At 42.6% G+C, this 19855-nt stretch overlaps 5 protein-coding genes and 1 non-coding gene across 8 annotated transcripts; 3 read left to right on the top strand and 3 right to left on the bottom strand.

Moving 5' to 3' along the window:
* Positions 1-905: 905 nt before the first annotated feature.
* Positions 906-3854, bottom strand: LOC104823058. Of its 3 annotated transcripts, XR_773300.1 has the most exons (5): positions 3431-3854; positions 2784-2884; positions 2206-2404; positions 1478-1599; positions 906-1384 (listed from the first exon to the last, which is right to left on the bottom strand). XR_773300.1 is itself a non-coding variant. In XM_010554484.1 (4 exons), the coding sequence occupies exons 2-3, from the start codon at positions 2831-2833 to the stop codon at positions 2212-2214; spliced, it is 243 nt and encodes an 80-aa protein (XP_010552786.1). In that variant the 5' UTR covers positions 2834-2884; positions 3431-3854; the 3' UTR covers positions 1413-1615; positions 2206-2211. The 3 variants fall into 3 exon arrangements, 2 of the variants coding, with proteins under 2 accessions (XP_010552786.1, XP_010552785.1); XM_010554484.1 differs by lacking the exon at positions 906-1384 and having other exon boundaries at positions 1413-1615; XM_010554483.1 differs by lacking the exon at positions 906-1384 and having other exon boundaries at positions 1413-1599.
* A 584-nt stretch (positions 3855-4438) lies between these two features.
* On the bottom strand, positions 4439-4511 carry TRNAR-ACG. The gene has a single exon. It is a non-coding gene; the product is annotated as a tRNA-Arg (tRNA).
* A 922-nt stretch (positions 4512-5433) lies between these two features.
* On the top strand, positions 5434-6812 carry LOC104823057. The gene is made up of 3 exons (XM_010554482.1): positions 5434-5807; positions 5967-6045; positions 6133-6812. Exons 1-3 carry the CDS (start codon positions 5787-5789, stop codon positions 6624-6626), a joined length of 594 nt encoding a protein of 197 aa, XP_010552784.1. The 5' UTR covers positions 5434-5786; the 3' UTR covers positions 6627-6812.
* A 77-nt stretch (positions 6813-6889) lies between these two features.
* Positions 6890-8734, top strand: LOC104823056 (protein PALE CRESS, chloroplastic). The gene is made up of 7 exons (XM_010554481.2): positions 6890-7087; positions 7205-7281; positions 7373-7567; positions 7643-7729; positions 7868-7918; positions 8198-8377; positions 8487-8734. Exons 1-7 carry the CDS (start codon positions 6985-6987, stop codon positions 8721-8723), a joined length of 930 nt encoding a protein of 309 aa, XP_010552783.1. The 5' UTR covers positions 6890-6984; the 3' UTR covers positions 8724-8734.
* A 13-nt stretch (positions 8735-8747) lies between these two features.
* Positions 8748-10565, bottom strand: LOC104823055 (EID1-like F-box protein 3). The gene is made up of 2 exons (XM_010554479.1): positions 10398-10565; positions 8748-10013 (listed from the first exon to the last, which is right to left on the bottom strand). Exon 2 carries the CDS (start codon positions 9724-9726, stop codon positions 8854-8856), a length of 873 nt encoding a protein of 290 aa, XP_010552781.1. The 5' UTR covers positions 9727-10013; positions 10398-10565; the 3' UTR covers positions 8748-8853.
* Positions 10566-12044: 1479 nt separating this feature from the next.
* On the top strand, positions 12045-19479 carry LOC104823054 (protein HUA2-LIKE 2-like). The gene is given in 13 exon segments (XM_010554478.2): positions 12045-12417; positions 12420-12451; positions 12942-13018; positions 14517-15931; positions 15934-16447; positions 16891-17323; positions 17444-17552; positions 17641-17753; positions 17829-18013; positions 18099-18528; positions 18625-19003; positions 19105-19272; positions 19359-19479. Coding segments are annotated over 13 exon segments (3954 nt in total). The 5' UTR covers positions 12045-12344; the 3' UTR covers positions 19385-19479.
* The last annotated feature ends 376 nt before the right edge of the window (positions 19480-19855 follow it).

The raw sequence follows: 19855 nt of genomic DNA, 5'->3' as shown, positions 1-19855 counted from the left end.
GACTTCGATGTAGGATCTTCCGTCTCCGGAAGACGAACTGTGGCGTTCCCAGTCGCAGTTTTGACATAGAACGCAGCGCTCGGTCTCGCAGAAGACGGAGGCAGCGGCGTCGTCGCACGAGTCGCAGAGCTGTGACCTCGAGTGCTTAGCGAAGAGCTGGTTCGTGTGGTGAACCTCGTTGTCGCAAGCGAGGCAGAGCTTGGCCGAGTCAGCTCTGCAGTACAGTAGCGCCACGGAGGCGTCGCAGTAATCGCAGAGACGACGTCGTTTCTGGTTCTCGGCCTCCATCATGGCTCTCTTGGATTGTGGGTTGTCTTCAAAATCTAGGGTTTTCCCTCATCCGATTAAAGGATAGAGAATGACCGACAGTGACCGGAGATTGTTTGGTAGGAGAAGAATCTTGAAGAGCTCCAGCGGATCTTTCTTCAAATCCCCAAAATGCCCTAAAAAGACCGATATTTTTCCCACTTCTCTGGCCGCTATCGTAAAAAGTAGTTACCTTTGGCTTGTGGGCATCACGTAAAAATGCATTAAATAAATGCATTGACAAATGCCATTGGAGGAGGGAAAGTTGTACTTTTCCTTTTCCTTGAGGAAGAAGCTTGAAACGACAATCGGTTCCTGTGTCAGTCTCGTGCATTTATTTAATTTTTTATTAAGATTAAAAAAATTCACGTGAAAATGTGCGAGGACGGAGCGGAAACGTCGAATATTTGGATATTTTTTAAGCCTAACCCTCTGAACAGGACAGAGGGTTTTATGTAGCGCCTGATTTTATTTTATTTTTTTAAAAAAATATTTTTTTGTTGGGATCTCTTAATGGGCCGAAACGATTTGTGTTTAATTGGGCGGCTGTTTTTACTTGGAAACCACAAGGTATGTTTGACTTCTTTCCAGTTTCCCGATTTATCTGATAACCCCGCCGTCTTGGAGCTACTTTTGGGGATTGCATCATAACCTCGTCTCATGTTTTTGCCATTGTGACTTCGAAATGGCAGATGGCCAAGTAATTTATGGTGGAACATTATTAGTCTATGGCGTGGAACCTTTCTTTAGATTTGTATTTTCATTACTTACGAATGGCGATGCCTTTAGGTTAGGTTAGCAGGCTTCATGCTTCGTCCTATGCATCCTCAGCCAAACAACAGCAGAACAAGGCAACCGAGCTGGAGAAGGCAGGAAACAAGGCCCAGCAAAAGCAGGTCAAGGAGGATACGGTCAAGAACTTGCCGTCGCACCAGTGAAACAGACAGCCTGTTGACCGCATTGTCGAGAAGGAGAGGCTTGAGAGGAGCTCCAGCCTCTCCGGCGGAGCTTCTCCTTTCAACTACCAGAAACTGAGCCAAATGGCAGCATCAACCCCCGTCTGAGGGTTTGAGAAATACTGCAGCGAAGTTCAGTCAGCAGCGGTGTGGTTGAGAATTCTTCATAGGTTATATAGTATATCATATTTTATCAAATCATTCCAATGATGTACCGTAATGAATGTATCTGGAAAATTCCTAGATCTGGCTTGTCTTATATTATTACAAAGACAGAACCTTTCCCTTTTCTCGTCTTCTTGAGCTGAAACTGTGGGTTACTTGAAATGGGTTGACTCTGCAAACATGATGGTCTATCTCAATTAATCAGATACGGTAAAATAAAATAAAATCTTAAATAGGAAAGATTCAATATATATGCTGTCTTACCCTCTTCCCAAAATCCAACACTATAAATAGGCTCCGTATCTTATCAAAACAAAACAAACAAGCACACTTGAGTTCTCTCATGCTGTGTCATTCTGACAAACAAGCATGAGCTACTAGATCCAGTCACTAATATCAGGGGATTTGGGGCGAATATGACAGTGTACGAGCAATAGATCAAATGTCTACGTAATGGTCAGGAGAGCGAAAAGGCTTTATCACAGCTGGGGTGTAAACCAGGTAATGTAATGTCTATCCATCTAGTGCAACTAGAACAACAAGGGACTGGGTTTTTTACTCTGTTGGGGTTTGGGGTCGTTAACTCGCACACCTTTTTTTTTAATCTGCTAGTGCTAAGATCTACAACTTGTATGATTAGTTAGCCAGCCTGCTAGTTTATGTCAACCTATTTAAGCTTAAAAAAAGTATTTAGCGCAGCTTACTCTTAATAAATGAGCCTCATGGGTCTTCCCAGCATAAAGAAAGGCCGTAATACATCAGTAATAAGGTTACTCACTTGACTTCACTTAGAGATGTAGTCTTTTAAGACACCATTGTTGGTCTCTTGCTCAGCATGCCTCCGCCAGTTCTCCACAGCTCTATGGATTGTAGCTTTAGCCTCGCGAATTTCCTGGGCCGAGAACTTGTGTTCTATGATCCCTAATGGTCCAGGCTGCAGAACATTGATCACAGTTTCCGCCTCTTGCTCAAGCTGCCTGTAAGACAAGGGACTTAGAAATTTTCAGTATTTCATAGAAACATAGAAAGATGAACCCAACCAAGCCCTAAGTATATTCAAGCCATGAAACCGACTAATTTCAAGACCAAATGCCAACAAATCATACGGACAATGTGCTCGAATTCATCAATCAACATAGAACGGTAGTAGTCTTTTGGCCATGCCTGGAAAGAGAAATCCATCCATCCGAAGGAAACAATCTAAGAATCTAGACCCCAGTTGAGCAAGGCCAACTCTCTCACCCACACAAATCAAAATACAGAAAACAGCAAAAGAGGCGTTCATCTACAGAAAACAGTTAACTGAAATTCGATGGAAACAGAACCCTTAAGAAAAGAGAGACACGAAAGACGAACCTGAAGAACCTCGAGAAGGGAAAGGCATTTGCAATCCTGAATCTCGACATCGTCGCGAGAACAGGAAGGACTCGGAGAAACAATCACCGGAGGGACAAAAACTGAAAAGGGAAGAAACAAATAAAAAAAAAGGATACACAGTCACACACAAAGTAACTTCGGACTAGGGGTGCAAAACGGGCAGCCTCGGGCTCGATCGGGCGCCCGATTCCAGTCTAACCCGTCTGCAGCACGTTTTTGGCGAGTCAGAAAACTTCTGGCTCGTCCAAATCGTCCCAGTTCGTGAACCGAAGCCATATTTATCTAATAAATCATTTTTTTTGTATACCTTCTGCACACACACACATATCGCAGACTAAACTTAATTATAGTAAACATGTAAGAGTCTACAAACTAAACGGCTCTATGAGAAGAAACGAACAAGTTTTAGGTATGTCTCTCAGTCATTCTATCGAACACCTTGTAAACACCTAAATCTCCAAAACTTTCCGCGCAAATCAATGGGTATATAAGCCATAGAGGAAGGAAGCTCGATCGGACGAGGGAAGAAAAGACCTAGAAACGGAGAATTTGGCATCCATAATTCGGATCATGGAACCACTGAATCATAGCAAAAGCACCATTATTTAGCCGAGACGAAAACATACCCGTCAAGGTCGGCGAGAGAGAGATAGAGATCACTGGCGGGAGAAAGTTCCGGCAAAGGGTCAAAAGAGAGAACGATGTGGACTGCGAAGGGATAAAGAATCTGCAGAAGTCATAAAGATGAATGCATAGATAGGCACAGGAGGTGGGGTTTCTCAGAGTCAGAAGAATGTAGTAGCCGTCGGTGAGTCACATGGAGAAGAGAAAGAAGACGGCGCGGAGTGACGTCGAAGGACGCAGACAAGAGAGGCTCGGATCAGAGAAAGGAGGAGGATGCAGGCGAGGAACGAAGCTCAGATCGAGAGAGAAAAAGAAAACCGTCGTCGATCGAGAGAAAATGAAGTCAGTCAAAGACTCTAGATCGAAAAGACGTTTCAACTTGAAACCCTAAAAAAAATGGTCAGAACCGCGAGCCAGCCCGGGGGCCGACCGAGAAGTTCAGTCAACAGAAAAAAAATGGTCAGAACCGCGAGCCAGCCCGGGGGCCGACCGAGCAGGTTCACCGGACAAGTTTCTTTCAGATTCAGATTTATCCAGCCCAACTAGTGATCTCAAAATAACCGGCTCGGACCAGCTCGAACCAGCCCATGACGAGACAGCTCGTTTTCAGCCTAACTCGATCCAAATCGTTCTACCTCGCGAGGTGGCTCGCTAGCCGAATAAAAATAAAAAATATTAAATATAATAAAAATTTATTTAAATAATAATTAAAGATAATTATTAATGTATTTAAAAATACTAAAAAATATTTAAAAATGATAAATCTTTTTAAAATTATTAAAAAACTACTAAAATAATAAAAAAAAAAAATTTTAGCTCGCAAACCAGTTCGTGAGCTTACCGAACTGGTTTGGATATGCTCGGTTTGTGATGAACTATCTCGTTTGGTCCGTTTTGTATTAGGGTTTAAATTTTCCTAACCCAGATCAGGACCATATGGACCGGCTCGCGAGTTGAGCTCATTTTGAGCTCCGTAAACCCAACTCGAGAAAAAATAAGGTGGCAACGACCGACTCCACTGGGGATCGAACCCAGAATCTCTGGTTCCGTAGACCAGCGCCTTATCCATTGGGCCATGGAGTCATTTTTGACCAATGTTTTCAAATGACTCTATTCTATCCATCCCCTGGCGCAACATAACACAGCTCAACTCCTACCGAATGAATTCACAACCTCCATAACTACAATAAAAAATAATAAGATAATAATAATCTAAAACATTTAAGAGAATCTCCAAAATCAAACTTAATCCGTTCTTTCTTTCAATAAACAATGGTCTGACACTATATGTGGAAATAAGAAATCTAAATTTTTTTCTGTTTTCTTTACACACATGCACAGATTTCCCTTTTATCTCCTGAATTGACGATATGCACAATGCACATATATATTCTTTCTATTTTTACAGCTTCTTGAGGTCCTAGTAAGACCCATGTTTTCAAATGACTCTATTCTATCCATCCCTGGCGCAACATAACACAGCTCAACTCCTACCGAATGAATTCACAACCTCCATAACTACAATAAAAAATAATAAGATAATAATAATCTAAAACATTTAAGAGAATCTCCAAAATCAAACTTAATCCGTTCTTTCTTTCAATAAACAATGGTCTGACACTATATGTGGAAATAAGAAATCTAAATTTTTTTCTGTTTTCTTTACACACATGCACAGATTTCCCTTTTATCTCCTGAATTGACGATATGCACAATGCACATATATATTCTTTCTATTTTTACAGCTTCTTGAGGTCCTAGTAATAAGTTTTTTTTACCAAACGAATAATAGGTTATATCTTGTTCGGTTCGGTATAATTATTCGGTTAATAACCGAAATGGCACCAAGATCTTCACATTATCTTGAGATTCTTGAAGACGGGCAATCAAGGATGATGTTGAAGCGATACATCTCCCTGATTTTCTCCGGCCTTGTATATATTTCTCTGAACTCCTTTTCTTTGTTTTTTATATGTAACCAAAGCGCTAATAAGAAAGACGGGAAAAAAGAGTTGAAATCAACTCTACTTTTGACCCAAAAATCTATATCCATCTCTTCTTCGTTCCCTATGCTCTTGCGTCATTTACAAACACCAAAATCTTTTGTGGAATTATCTTTCTAAACTTGAAGCATAATGTTGCATTAATAATCGTTTCGATATTTTGTGCGTATTTTCAGGTAACATATATATATATATGAAATCCAGGTAACATATTTTGTTTCCAAATCTTGCAGATTTTCTGTGATATTTTTCATCGGGTATGGTCAAAGTAACATCTTTTCAAAAAAGAGATTCACAGATCAACCCTTCTCTTAGAAAGGAAGAACACAGTTTCCGGCGGATCGAGAAAGTGACAATGGAGGACTTGGACTTTCCGGTACGACCAGATTTGCTGTTTCAATCCAATTCCTTTCAGTTTCACACGCCCATCTGTATACGTTTTCCCTTAAATCTCTACTGATCTTCCTTCTGTTCGCGTAAGGATGCCACAAGAATCTAACCCAAATCATATTTGTTTACGATTCCATGAGCGCAGATTTGTATACTTAAAATGAATCTGCAGTGCTGTCGGGACTGCCCGTTGCGGGTCAAGAAACTCCTCCAGAAAGTAACGGGTACGGTATATATTCTCCGCCTTTTTCATCTTCCGAAATTTTCATTACTGCCACAGTTTCTGATCTGGTTTGTGGGTATATGCACAGGAGTTTACGCCATAACCATAGATCCGAAGGAAGGTATTGTATTGGTCTCCGGCACCGCAGAGCCTCGGGTTCTCATCAAAGCCGTCGAAGAAATCGGAAAAAGTCCAGAGCTTTACGCCTATGAGAAGGACCCATCTAAGGCCAAGCTCCGATTACGCGCCTTACTCAAGCGTTACGCCGACGCCGACGCCGACGACCGCGACGAACACTCTTCCTCCGCCGCCTCCTCCTCCTGCCGCGTCGGTGAAACACTTGGCCAGAGAAGGTTCGGCATGAACCCCCGAATATTAGGGCATCCTCCGCCGCCGCCGATGCCGATGTTCAGGCTGCCTCCACAGGTGGGGCCGCCCGCATACGAGCAGCCGGTGGTGGCGGCGAGGAAACAGCCGGCTCCTTACCCCTTCGACTTCTACTCGGAGAAGGAGTTCCCGTCTGGCGACTCTCTCTTTCACTATTTCAGCGACCAACATGCTCAATCCTGCTCCATCATGTAATGCTTCCTTTTGCTTGTGAAAATGGAATTTGTAGAATTATTCTGTGTTTAGTCCTAATTTGAAATACTGCAGCTTAAATTTTTTGCCCAAGCCAAAATTTTATTGGGCGGGCCACTTCCATTGTGTTGTTTGTATATTTTCGTGATTAGGCCACTTGTCTTGTTTATATGTTGTTGTATATATTGGATTAAAGTGTAAAATAAGGAAATCTTAGGAAGGAAATGTGATGAAAGAAAACTAGAGGGTCCCTCGAGTTATTTCCGAAAGAATAGAGGTGTGCCCAAACATAAAAGGCTCAAGCTAGTGTACGGTCGTTTTGATTTGAGAGTCTCGTAACTATCTTGTCCGAAGCTCATCGATGGAGGCGACGCCGCTTGCGCTAATGTGCGCATCTCCTCTGCTCCGACCTCGGCCTCTACCCGTTAGTGTGCGCGTGAACCCAAAGCCCTCGTGTATGACAGGTCAGTTTCCAGCGTTGGTCGGTGAAGTTGTCTTGGTTTGTTAGTAACAGAGAGGTTTTGTCTGAGAGTTTTGGGATTTTTTTTTTGTCTTCGGATGCTATGATTTGTGAGTTACAGTCCTGAGAAGATGCTCGGTTAAAGAGGAAGAGCAAGAAGTTCTTCTAGAAGGGATGCCGCCTGAGTACTACGATGATGTTCGTCATTAATCTCCTCCTTGCTCTTATATGACCGAGTTCCCATGGTAGTTGTCGCGGTGAAATTCAAGCGACTTTGTGAATTTTGTAGGAATGGCAAGCTCGACAGAGAGAGAAGACGAAGGAACTGAGGCGGAGACAGCGGGAGGAAGAAGAGGAAGAGGAGAGGAAGGTTGAAGAGTATAGGGAAATCGGGATGAGGTTGAAAGATTTTCCTGAGGAAGAATTGAGGAAAGCAAGAAAGCTCGTTTCGAGCTTCATCAGGGCTGCCGAGGAAGTCGAAGAGGTAAGAAAACCCTCTCTGATCAAAATCACGCAAGAAGTTGATATATGGTGTTCCTGATTGGCCATTGTTTCGCAGAGAATCGAAGAAGCTGCTGAAAAGGGGGAGCTTGATGAGCTTGTTCTAATGATCATCTGGAACCGCCTGGATCTTGCTCGACGCGATGTAAGATTTTTTTTCCCTTCTGTATTTGCAATTTCACAGAACCAAACACCGGCAGATAGATCCTGTTCTGGTTTTGGAAGCTCGGTAGCCTCATACTGTCGGTATTGTCACCATCACTGTTTTGTTGCTAACTTTCAGGATGAGAAGGATGCGATTCGAAGTCTTGATCTTCTGTATAGAAGAGTCGAGGTGAGTGTAAATCTTGAATCTTGATAGTATGATACAGAAGCTTTTGAGCTAATTGATGATCGTCTCTTGGGAACAATATTAGATGCACGTTTGTGTTTTCTCTAGTGGCAATATCATATATATATATATATATATAGCGACCCTCTTAAAATATGGTTAGAAAATGATGCATTGGAGGGGAAAAATGCTCAAGCCATATGGTCGGTTAAGTACAAGCGGACTCCATAATCATTTGTGACTTGTTACTTATAGTCCGTGTCTTTATCTTCTGCAATCCAGACAGAGATCTTGAAGCGGGAGGCCAGTCCTGCGATGAGACTTCTCAATGATCTACTAAACATGTATGATGGCTTTGACGAGGAGGCTTGGCTGAAAGAGTGCAGAAAACGCATGGCCGATACGTTCCCACGTGAAGACCCTTACAGCATTCTTGTGCCAGCAGGATTCGACATCGATGTGGTACATACTTACTCTGTACTTCCATCTATTACCGGTCCATACTTGCAAAAGAAAGAATCACATGTTTTGTTTAAGAGTCATAGTCCCCATATTCATGGCTATATTGCAGCATGAGGGGCCGCTGCGACCGCCAATGGAAGAAGAGAACGTATTGCTAAGAGTAGACTTTGTGAGAGAGGTCGATGCATTGCTACAAGAAGTGAGGCCAGAGCAGGAAGAGGCTAACAACAGCAAAGGAGGGTTAGATGCAGAATCTATAGCACAGAAGTTGAAGCAGCAGGAGAAGCTCCGAACCATTCGCCAGGTCGAGTCCATACTTGACTTGGCCATTCACTTGACTTGGTAAAAAAAAAAAAAGATGAACACTCACTGTCTATGCATACATGCTCTTATTTCTCGTGGTCGTACATGAATGGCTAGACCAGACCTAGACCCGGTCTGTACAATCAAATCTACCAAATACAAACTCTGTTTAGTCAAAAATCGTCTTCTTCCTCATCATGGTTGAACCCTCGCCGGTCTTCGTCGGAGGAGAGCGGAACGAGCCAGCAAGTGCCGTACAAGTGGCCGTTGACGCACACAAAGAATTCAATCCCTCCGTCACGAGATCCCAACCGTCGGGCAGCGCTTCTGGGAACGAGATGAGCCGCCGTCATACTCCACACGCGGGCCCCGCAGTACGGGCACCTCACCTTCTCCTCCAGTTTAGTCTGCCTTCGCACCAGACACTCCCTCGTCTTCGACCTCATGAATCCCCTGAATACCCCTCTGAAAATCCCAAGGTCGTCCTCTCCCTCCCCTGTCCTGTGCTCACACGGATCGCTCACGTACAGTACATCTCCCTGGCACTTCTTAGCCAGGAAGCTCCGCCCGGAGGTCTTCGAAAACCGGGACTCATTCATAAAGTGACCCGGCGATGGTTGACTCAGCTCGAAATGCCGAGTCGAGTCGCTCCCGCAGCAGAAGAACATGAGCTTGGCGAGCGACTGCCATCCGTCGTCGATTCGGCTGTTGGGGTCGGTGCTTGACAATGTTGCTGCCATCCTCGGCGCTCGGTGCACGCAGAGCATCCTCCATAGAAGCCGCCTGGCTATGGCTTGGAGCTTGCGGTTGACAGAGGCGGTGGCGCAGAGCGTGTGGATGTCCCATTTCATGGACTCGAAGACGAGTGCCAGAACTCGCTCGTTCTCTATCCCCGACTCGCCCGAGTTGGTCCATTGGCTCAGTTGACAATGGTTCGATCTGATCCGTCTTTTCTCGTTCATCTTGACTACGGCAAGCGTTTCTTGATGGTCGCGACACTCAACACGCCCAGGCGAGGATCTAATATATGAGTTGGCACGAGTCATCGGGCTATCCAGTGTCTGTTTTGTGATCCATTAAATGTGGAGCCTTCCTATTGGTTGTGAGGGACGCGTGTCCATCAGAGATTCGTGTAGACGTCAGAGTAGAGAATAACTAAGCGTCTTGGTTGGTGCGAAAAACCGGAGATAGAAGAGCCACGTGTCGGATCGCAGACGCGAATCCAAAAGGTCGTTTGTCAGGGAACCAAAATATCTGAGACACGTGTCGAGCTGTGGGGAAGACCACGACATCGGGCGACCGCGTTTTGTTTTGTGGCTAAGAAACGTGGCAGCTGGGGAACAAATACGAAGTAATCTTATGACGAGTGCGATTTTTTTTAACGGTCCGTCCCGCTTTTATCGGAAATCGATGCTTCGAATTTTAAATAATAAATTGTATAAAATATCTCGAACACGTCGGCTTTATCGTAGAAGATACGGTGGAATCGGTAAAAGAATACGACAATACGTATAAGTAGATCTTGTTGTAAACAATCATTTCCATTAATTAATATAGTTGGGCCCATAATTTTCAAGGATTTCCAATAAATTTGTGTATTGGGAACAAAAAGAATCAATCAATAATATGGATGGATAAAAAAAACAAAAACAAAAAACTAGGGTTTGAAGAGACACGTTTCTTCAAGAATATCGGCCAAAAGTTCCAAATCGCTGACCCTATCACCGAATTTCGAATGGCAGCATCCTCCGCTTCTCAAGTACTCCGTCGGAGCTTCGAAGAATTGGCCGACAATCTCTTCGCACATTGTCTGGACCGAAAGCATCTGTTCCTCCGACAAGATCTCTCCTCCGAGTTTGGCCTTCAGTTTCTTCTTCTCCGATTCCAAGACCTTAGGGCTCGACCGTAACAAAAAAACGAGATTTTTTCCGATCCGAAACCGTTCTTAGTTCCTGAACGGTATCATTTTTAGAGAACCGAATTTTTCCGAAACCGAACCGAACTTTAAAAATCCTGAAAAACCGAATATTTTTAAAGAAAATCTATCTTTTTTTTTAATAAAACCCGGAACTGAACCGAACCGATACCGAAACCGAACCGAACCGAATACAATATAAAAACCGATTGGTACTTATTTTTGTAAAACCGAAAGAACCGAACCGATCCATTCCCGTCCCGAATCCAAACCGTTTCCCGAACGCCCACCCCTACCCATTATGATTCTTTTTTCTTCTTCTTAATATTCTTCTCCGTTCGAAAACGGTTATCAAATAATCTTATATCTTGGTAAATTCTAATACGTATTTTAGTGAAGATAAGGTAAAATCCCGAACAACAGAAATCGTATCGTGAATCTAATATTTTTATTCAACAAAAAAATAATTTTGAAAATTCAGTATCTTGAAAAGTATTAAAGGATTAGGTAAAATACATGACTTTGAAAACTGTGGGCGAGCGAGTCAAAAAGGGAAACGGATCCGACCAAAGCGCGTTGAACTTATGAATATATTATATATAAACTTATAATATGATCAAAGCGGTTGCATAAAGGACCGAAATCTTTTCATTGCCAACTCCGACACCATAACGCGAAATGTCCGTCATCCCCCTGCGTGTCTCAGTCAACCTTCTCCCACCAAAACCGAACACCGCTCGTATCTTCGTCAAGCCCGAATCGATCCCCGAATATTTTTAAAGAAAATCTATCTTTTTTTTTAATAAAACCCGGAACTGAACCGAACCGATACCGAAACCGAACCGAACCGAATACAATATAAAAACCGATTGGTACTTATTTTTGTAAAACCGATTCGGTTTTTCAGGATTTTTAAAGTTCGGTTCGGTTTCGGAAAAATTCGGTTCTCTAAAAATGATACCGTTCAGGAACTAAGAACGGTTTCGGATCGGAAAAAATCTCGTTTTTTTGTTACGGTCGAGCCCTAATAATGGGTATCTTTTGAGATGCATTTAAAAACGTTTAAAATGACTAAAGAAGAAGGTTTCCACTTCCACCGACCGGACTTCAGCCATTCGGTTATTTGGAACAGGGAAAAGAGCCCTGGTAGTTCTACAAAGCCCAAAATTAAGTCTCCTTATCATCTCAATTGGGCCACTAATGGGCTAAGTATGGGCCCACCATCTAATCTAAACTGAGACGAGCTGGTGGGCGTGTCACGTTTGTTTGTTAATGGTACTTATCTAAATACGAACAGATTCACTCTTAACGAACGCCCTGCAAATTGGATTTTTTTTTTTAAATAAAGGATGAAATAAACTTAAGGTCACTTAACCTACGCATCCACGGCGCATGTTAGCGTCCTCTCTTTATCCCTTCGCCGAACCATTCATTCAACACTATCAGCCGTTTTTTGGCCCTCTTTTGTCATGGGGGTTCGCGTGTGAATGGCCTTCTTCCACAAAGGCAAAACAATCCACAGCAAAATCTTCACCCCCCATCCGATTAGGGTTTAGGGGGCCACTCCTCCAGTGTCTCGCTCGCTCACTTCCTTCGATTGGGTTGGGGTTTTCAATGTCTGCGACTTCATCCGTGGAACCTGGCGCCGAAGACTAGACACTGCGAAGCTGCTTCATCTCCCTTGCGGTTCTTGCTTAACTTCGAGAGTTGAGATCGATTCTTTTTCTTTTCTGCTATTCCTTCGTTCCGATGGCGCCGAGCCGCAGGAAATCTGCCGGGAAGGCTGCCGCCGCCGCAGCCGCTCGACGACAGTGGAAGGGCGGCGGGTCAAAGGATTTCCTGCCTGGCCTGCTACGGTATGGACATCCTTGTCTTCCTTTCGTTTTTTGTTCTGTTATTTCTTTTCTCCTGTTGCCTGGGTATCTGCTTTTGCTTCTGCATGAATTGAACCGTTCAAGTTTCGTAGTTTTGCCAGATGGGTGTCACGCAAAGCTATTTCTTTAGGGTTTCAATCTGCTTAATCCATGTATTAGATCGCGATATTTGTGTTGGATCTGTATGCTGATTATTAATTTAGGGGTTGTTTTGTTCTAGTCTGTTTAATATGTAATATCTATTTTCAGGAGAACTTGGCATGCTTTTGTGGTTGTTATTAGATACAAGAACACCGATTAGTAAGTATGAGATGCAGTCTGGCACTTTTTATGTGCAAACTACAGTGAATCGATCTTGATTTCAGTTTAAGTTGCGTCAGATTTCCCTATAAAAACTTGTGATGATTGCTTAAGATCTGCCCATGTTGTGTTCTCCTATCGCCTGTCTGCTTATCAATGGATGTAATTGCAGGTTAGCGAGCCAGAAAAGTGGGGCTATTCAGCCGATTGGAAGAAAGTATTGGTTTACTTTTTCGGAACTCAGCAGATGTGAGTTATTATGCCTTAACCTCCCCCCTCTTGTTTACCGTTTTCCTTCCTGGCTGTAGTATGCTTGTTGGTTGCTAAGAGCGATGCTCTGAATGTTTAGTTTGTCATGTTATGGCTACTTAGTTTGAGAAATTCCTTTTTCTTTCCCTGGCTTAGGAGATTATGCAGATAAATAGTAGATTAGTTGCATTCTCCTGTCTTGTGAGATTAAGTCGGAAATACAAGTAGTCTTATTGATGGTGATAGAATGTTAGCTTATTTTGTTAAGGTACGATGTGCTTGTCAATGTTGTATCCTCGCTACATCGCCATCCTGCCTGGATGCAGATTTCTATGTATGTTCTAGTTGTTAATGTTTGTTCACCCTTTGATTTTGCCTTGGTACACCTCACATGATCAGAAGCAACTGTAGTGACTTGCAAAAGGTGAATGATTGCCCTTTGCCTGTGTATTTGACAAAATTCTGGAGATGATGCTGTTGAAAAACGTATTGATAAGGTTGTAAGCAACAAACTGTTTCTTAGGTTTTACAAATTCAGGGATGGTAGCATCGATTTTTTTTTTCCAAGTAGCATATGTATGAAGCGATCCCTGGGGTCTGCTTCGGATACTGCGAATTCCCCTTTAAAGTGCATGATTAGAATCCCTCCATTTTTTTTCCTTTTATTAAAGTGCAGAAGTCATGTATGATGTAACGGAAAACATTCTGTTCTATGTCATATACTGTTGCAAGATTGGATTGATGCTGCAAGTCATCCTTTACCCGTACTTTGTCCCTTCGGTCACTTTTGGCTTTTGTCTCTAGAATTTGTCGTTTCATCTTTTGGGTGTAGTAATTTTACTTTTATGTCGGAGCTTGTCCTTTTAGTGTTATGGATCAGGAGTTATTTCAAGAGTGAATAAAGTCCCTCACTTCATTAGGTTGTGGATCAGCGGTTACTTTTGGCCATAATAGTGCAATGCATGTGTATGTTGTTATGGGTGAGGATTGAACACTGCGGTGGATATCACTTAGTTGACTTGTAATTTTCTTGGTTAGCCGAAACTAAGTTTACCTGAATTTGTTTCATTGCTATCAAAGTTCCAAACTTAACCTGCTTTAAAATGCTCTTTTAAGTGTTGCACTACAATATTGTTGTGGGTTAAAAATAAAAGACCCGACAGCTTAGAAAGACAAAGTTTGCAATGAAGAGAGGAATGTAGGCATCGCGTACCCCTGCAACTATAGATAATTGCTCCTGTGGAGGAGATTACAGTGGTGATAATGAACCTTTTATGGTTGCAAAAAATCCTAAATATAAGATACATATATTTCAGTAGAACCACACTAATGATCAAAAAGCTACTGGAGAAGTGAAACTTCTTGGTGTCTAGATAGTTGGCAATATATGTTTCTTGTCAGTTAATTTATTCTTTGTTTCTTGTCAGTTAATTTATTCTTTGTGCAAGCGGACAGAGTTGGTAAATTTTGTTTATTTTTGAGGATGTTTTATGTGCAGAGCTTTCTGCAATCCTGCCGATGTCGAAGCATTTACTGAGGAGAAGAAACAATCAATTTTGACGAAACGCCATGCTAAAGGTTCAGATTTTGTTCGTGCTGTAAAGGAGATTATAGAAAGTTATGAGAAGCTGAAGCAGCAGGAGCTACCTAATGATAAAAAAGCTACTGGAGAAGTGACTCTTGCAAGTGGTGGGAATACTGTAGAACCTTCGCAAGTCAGTGAAAATCTGACTGGAGCAAGTCTTGAAACACAATTAAAGTCAGATTCTAGTCAAGGTAGAGATGAATCGACGCTGCTCAGTGAAGATGCTTCGGCTGCTGAACAAATACTAGCCCTGCGTGATAACAGTTTAGCCTGTGAGCAGACCTGTGATAGTACAGATAAAGAACCACCTAAGATAGCTACCTATTCTTCGAGGAAAAGAAATGGAAGGGCACGGTATCAAAAGTGCACTCAACAGAAAAAGGTGCTGTCTCTTCAGTGCTCTAAAAGTTCATCAAGGTTGGAGTTGGATCGGCGTCAAGACTCGTTGCAATATAAAGATAATGGTCAAAGTGTCGATGACATGGATGATGGAGGTTTAAGAAGGAGAAATCGGATCAGGAGATCATTCGGTCATTCTGAATCAGATGATGTTGATTTATCAGCTTTAAATTCAAATGGAAGTGATGAAGAAAATGCTTCTGAAATTGCTACAGTTGAATCTGGTAATAATATTAGGAATGAAAGCAATGGTGTAGATTCAAGTCCCAAAGTTGAACATTCTGATGTTGGTGGTCCGTGTCATGAAGGAGATCATGAAGTCAGCAAAGGGCTTGATTTTCAAGTTAATACTATGGTTGTGAGGAAGAAGAGGAGGCCAACCAGAAAGCGTGGAAAGAGTGACAAGGACATGAGGGAAGAGGGGCAAGGAGGATCTAATGACTGCCAGACATCACAGAATTCAGGTGAAAGTTTAAATGAGAGACCATCAGAAGAAAATGGTGACGAGCATTTGCCACTGGTGAAACGAGCTAGAGTCAGGATGAGCAGAATATTTTATGCTAATGACGAGGCCAATGGCTCTTCGCAGGTTGAAGTAAGATCACCTAAGGATACAGGAGTCGAAGCAACAGTGCAGACAAGCCCATCATTAAATCAGGGCAATGATGTTTCTAGTCATGAAGTGTCTGCTAAACTCTCAGGTGATACTGCTGATGTAGTACCATCTTCTGAGAAGAAACCTTCTGAAAGTATGTCTCCTTCTTCTAAGTCTTGCGAACAGATTGTTGGCGAGAAAGAAACTGCTTTGAAGTTCAGGTGGAGCGAGACTAGCAAGTCACCAGACTATAAAACAGCCCAAATGCAATCTAAGCAATTTAGCAGTTTGCCGGATGGTGAAGCTCTGACAGCCAGTGCTGCTGGTATAGTTCAGGAATCGTGACTTTGCAAAGCTGTGAGTCTGATCATCCTGTTGTGCAAAACTTTCATCACAATGATAAAATCGACGCTCCTTTTGAGACCGATACTGTGGCTTCATCTATGGTGAAGTATGGATGTTACTCTCATTTGGATACAACAGGATCTGGGTTGCCTTCTCATTCTGCTGACCAGCGGCAAAGTTGCGGCCATTCACTATTCGGTTCTGGATATTCTCCTAATGATAAAAGTGATAAAAATGATGATCGCATGGTCCATGTTCAATCTGAAACTGTTCATCATTCTCCATCATCCTGTCTAATGGTGGATAAACAAGAGGCTGAGAAAACTCCATTGAAGGAGGAGCATAAAAGTCCAACTAAAGAACTTGGTATTGTCAATCAAACTCTCACCAGTCAGAATCAGGTCCTTTCTAGAAGTGAGAGTGATATGTCAGTTGAAGAAGCCGAACCTCCATATGAAACAGGGTTTGAGGATGCTGTTGCGAATCACAGGCAACCGGAAAAACTGTGAGTATCTGTACATGTTATTTCTCTGTCTGTTTCTATTTCCCTGCTGTTTTATTTTTCCGTGAAATGTTTCTCTTCTTACAGATCTAGGGCAACTTTTAAAGTTAACATATACGCTTCAATTTCATAATTTTATAAACATGGGGAAGTATTTTATTTTTCGGTACATGTAGGGCATAATTATTTTCTCTCTTACAGTTACATTTAGTTTCAAATCGTGTCTCTAGTAGTTTCTTCCTTTCTAGGATTATTCTTTCTACCTTTTCCATTTCCTGTAGGGGTTTGCTTTTACATTTTCAAGTTTATTTAAAGGATGTGTTATTGAGTTTTGGGCAGAAGGTTTATGAATTATATTCAGGCTAGCTCTAAAGTTAACCCAAACTTCTGCCACGCCATATAACTGATTGAGACTAACAATAGAGTGTGATCATTTGCAATTGCAGCTGTGAGACTGAAAAAGAAAGGAAGGAACAGATCCAGACCGCCCATTCTGTTTCATTGTCTGAAAACCGTTCAGGTGAAAGAATGAGTCTATCTCCTGCTAATATTGCAGAATCCCCTGTGAGGGGCACTCCACATAGCAACTCAGTTTGCCACATCTCAACTGCAGAAAGTGCAAATGTTATGCAGAACAATGGGAGTTGTAGTTCCAATGTTCATTCCAGTGAGAAGAAAATTTTGGGAGATCCTAGTGTCAATGAAGGAGAGAAGATTGAAACAGGAACAACTCAGGGACACAAAGTTGTCAGTTCTGATATGCAATCCACCCTTGAATCATTTGAGAGTGCTCTTGGTTCGTTGGTCAGAACAAAGGAGAGCATTGGGCGAGCAACTCGATTGGCGATGGACTTGGTGAGATTTGGTGTCTCTGCAAAGGTATGAACTTTCCCTTTGTCTGTGCTTTAGCATGACTTATGAAATTATTTGTTTGCAGTTGTTTTTTCTTAATTTTCTTCTGCTGTATGATGAGTTTTTTGCATCTGTTGCTCAAACTAGGTGATGGAAGTCTTGGCTCATACTTTGGAAAGTGAGTCAAATTTACAAAGGAGGGTGGACTTGTTTTTCCTTGTTGATTCTATTGCTCAGTGCTCTAAAGGCCTGAAAGGTAAGTCGATAGGCTTACATTTTGCTAAGCCACATCAGTGTTGTTCTCGGGGTTGAAAATGACCAAGTGTGGTTCCTTGTATTGTCAGGTGATGTTGGTGGTGTTTATCTTTCAGCCATTCAAGGTATGCTGCCTCGTTTATTGGCTGCAGCTGTCCCTGCTGGAGCCACCACACAAGAAAACCGGAGGCAGTGCATAAAGGTATGTAATAAAAACTTGAGAACACATACAGGTTTTCTTATTGATCTTTCTTGTCACCCTTTCTGCTATTTATAGGTTATGAAGCTTTGGCTTGAGAGACGGATCCTTCCCGATTCTGTTATCCGCCACCATATAAGAGAACTTGATTTGCATGATATTGCTCCTGCTTGCCTCTACTCGCGTCGCTCAGCTCGGACAGAAAGAGCATTGGACGATCCTGTGAGAGATATGGATGGTATGTTGGTGGATGAATATGGAAGGTAGGATTTTGGATTCTTTGAATCTTCCACGTGTTGGTTCCTTGTCTATGTTGTTATTTGATTAACATACTACTTCTTGTGCCAGTAATTCAAAGCTCCAGCTTCCGGGGTTTTGCATGCCTGCCATGCTAAAGGATGAGGAGGACGAAGGAAGTGATTCTGATGGAGAAGATTTTGAGGCTGTCACCCCAGAGCACGATTCCGGAATCCCTGAAAAACTTGTCACAGCTTCCACAGCTGAAAGGCATACACGTGTATTGGAAGATGTTGATGGCGAGCTTGAGATGGAAGATGTGGCTCCGTCTTGGGAAGCTGGGAGAAGCACATACACTGTTCAAGCTGATACTGCAGAGTCTTCCAATACTCAGATTGAACCGCAGCTTCAGTCCATCTCTGGGGCTTCACACCAACATGTGACCTCATCATCTCCACCTCCCCCTTCGCTCCATGCTCAGTGCCTCTTGTCTGATTCCTACTCGAATGGCTTCGATTGTGGTGGTTATCCTGGCATGCATGTACGTTCATTTTGTTGCTCACAGACGTTCCTGATAAACATAATTATAATTTTTTTTACATAGCTGCTAATTCAATTCTTGTTGGTAAATGTGAAGGGAGATCATCAGGCTGCTCCTCCAAGGATGAACCCACCAATTCCTGCAAGTACTATGCATTTTCAAGGACCTGAGTCATCTTATAGTAGTTCAGGTATACCACCAACAACTGGCATGCCACAGGGCGAGGCTTCTGAATTCCAGCATAGGCCTTTTCCTCCTCATCATCCTCCACCACCACCTCCGCCTCCACATCAATACTCGTATACGCAGCCAGGCCACCGTTTGAAGTCTCGAAGAGATGGTCCTCCATACTATCACAGATCTCATTATATGCCAAGTTCTGACGAAAGGAATTTTCATGATAACCATGAGAGAACGAGACCGGCACCAGGCAACAACAGGGACAGTTGGAGATATCAACCACCTTCTTCTTATGGTGAGTCCCCAAGTGCATGTGAAGGGTTTCTATGGCTACTTTACTTTCTCAAAAGTGATGCAGAATGGGAAGTATGATATGATACTGTTATGGTCATGCAGGTCCGAGGTATCACGACAGACACAAAGGCCCTTACCCTCCAGGTGAATACGGTGGCTCTGGAAGGTTCCAGAACCATAGGTGGAATTATCCTCCGCGTCCCTACAATAACAGACGCTCGTTTCACTACAAAACACATTCGGAGGGTCCTGTTCCAGTTGGGATGAGAGGTAGGAGAAGTCCTACTGGGTTTGCATGGCATGAGAGGGGTTTGTTTCAAACTGAGTAATCCTTGTGTTATCTGGTGGCTTTGCAGATCAAGGCATGTGGCATCAGAGGTGAGGACGAGAATCTTTCTTTTCTTTTCTTTTTTGGGGTTGAGGTGGGTCGTAATGTGGCAGAGAGAGAGAGAGAGAGAGAGAGAGAGAGAGAGTGGGAGGAGTTTGTACCTACAAATACTACTGAGGCTCTTCCTTTCGGGCTTCCACTCCATCCTCTGAATATATTTATTGCTTTGTTTTGGTGAAATACTTTGTTGTCTGTGATGAGTTTCTTCTAGGGGATAAAATTAGGAATATTTATGTGAATTCAAATCCCATAGAATAGAATAACGGCGCCTGGAGTTGCTCCACTCCAGTCTTTCCTCATTCGTGTCTGCGTCCGTTGGTCCTATTGAAAGAAATGTGGATATATATGACTCTTATTAGTTTGCTAGTCATGTTATTATTCAACGGTCCAACTCATTTCTCAATTATAGATGCATCTTTTGTGCCAAAGAAATCTCCAAATTTTTTTTTAAAATGATTTTTGCAG

The sequence above is a fragment of the Tarenaya hassleriana genome, unplaced genomic scaffold, assembly GCF_000463585.1.
Source record: "Tarenaya hassleriana unplaced genomic scaffold, ASM46358v1 Cleome39, whole genome shotgun sequence".
In the NCBI taxonomy this organism is placed as follows: domain Eukaryota; kingdom Viridiplantae; phylum Streptophyta; class Magnoliopsida; order Brassicales; family Cleomaceae; genus Tarenaya; species Tarenaya hassleriana.
This window is presented reverse-complemented; position numbering and strand designations above follow the sequence as displayed.

Bases quoted from the DNA above. Each gene is read 5' to 3' on its own strand.
- LOC104823058 (XM_010554484.1), bottom strand. From the start codon at position 2,833: ATGTCGAGATTCAGGATTGCAAATGCCTTTCCCTTCTCGAGGTTCTTC. The intron at 2,405-2,783 runs GTTCGTCTTTCG...CTTGTCTTACAG, and splicing joins CCCTTCTCGAGGTTCTTCAG to GCAGCTTGAGCAAGAGGCGG.
- LOC104823057 (XM_010554482.1), top strand. From the start codon at position 5,787: ATGGAGGACTTGGACTTTCCG. The intron at 5,808-5,966 runs GTACGACCAGAT...CCATGAGCGCAG, and splicing joins TGGAGGACTTGGACTTTCCG to ATTTGTATACTTAAAATGAA. The intron at 6,046-6,132 runs GTACGGTATATA...GTATATGCACAG, and splicing joins ACTCCTCCAGAAAGTAACGG to GAGTTTACGCCATAACCATA.
- LOC104823056 (XM_010554481.2), top strand. From the start codon at position 6,985: ATGGAGGCGACGCCGCTTGCGCTAATGTGCGCATCTCCTCTGCTCCGA. The intron at 7,088-7,204 runs GTCAGTTTCCAG...TGTGAGTTACAG, and splicing joins AAAGCCCTCGTGTATGACAG to TCCTGAGAAGATGCTCGGTT. The intron at 8,378-8,486 runs GTACATACTTAC...GCTATATTGCAG, and splicing joins CAGGATTCGACATCGATGTG to CATGAGGGGCCGCTGCGACC.
- LOC104823055 (XM_010554479.1), bottom strand. From the start codon at position 9,726: ATGACTCGTGCCAACTCATATATTAGATCCTCGCCTGGGCGTGTTGAG.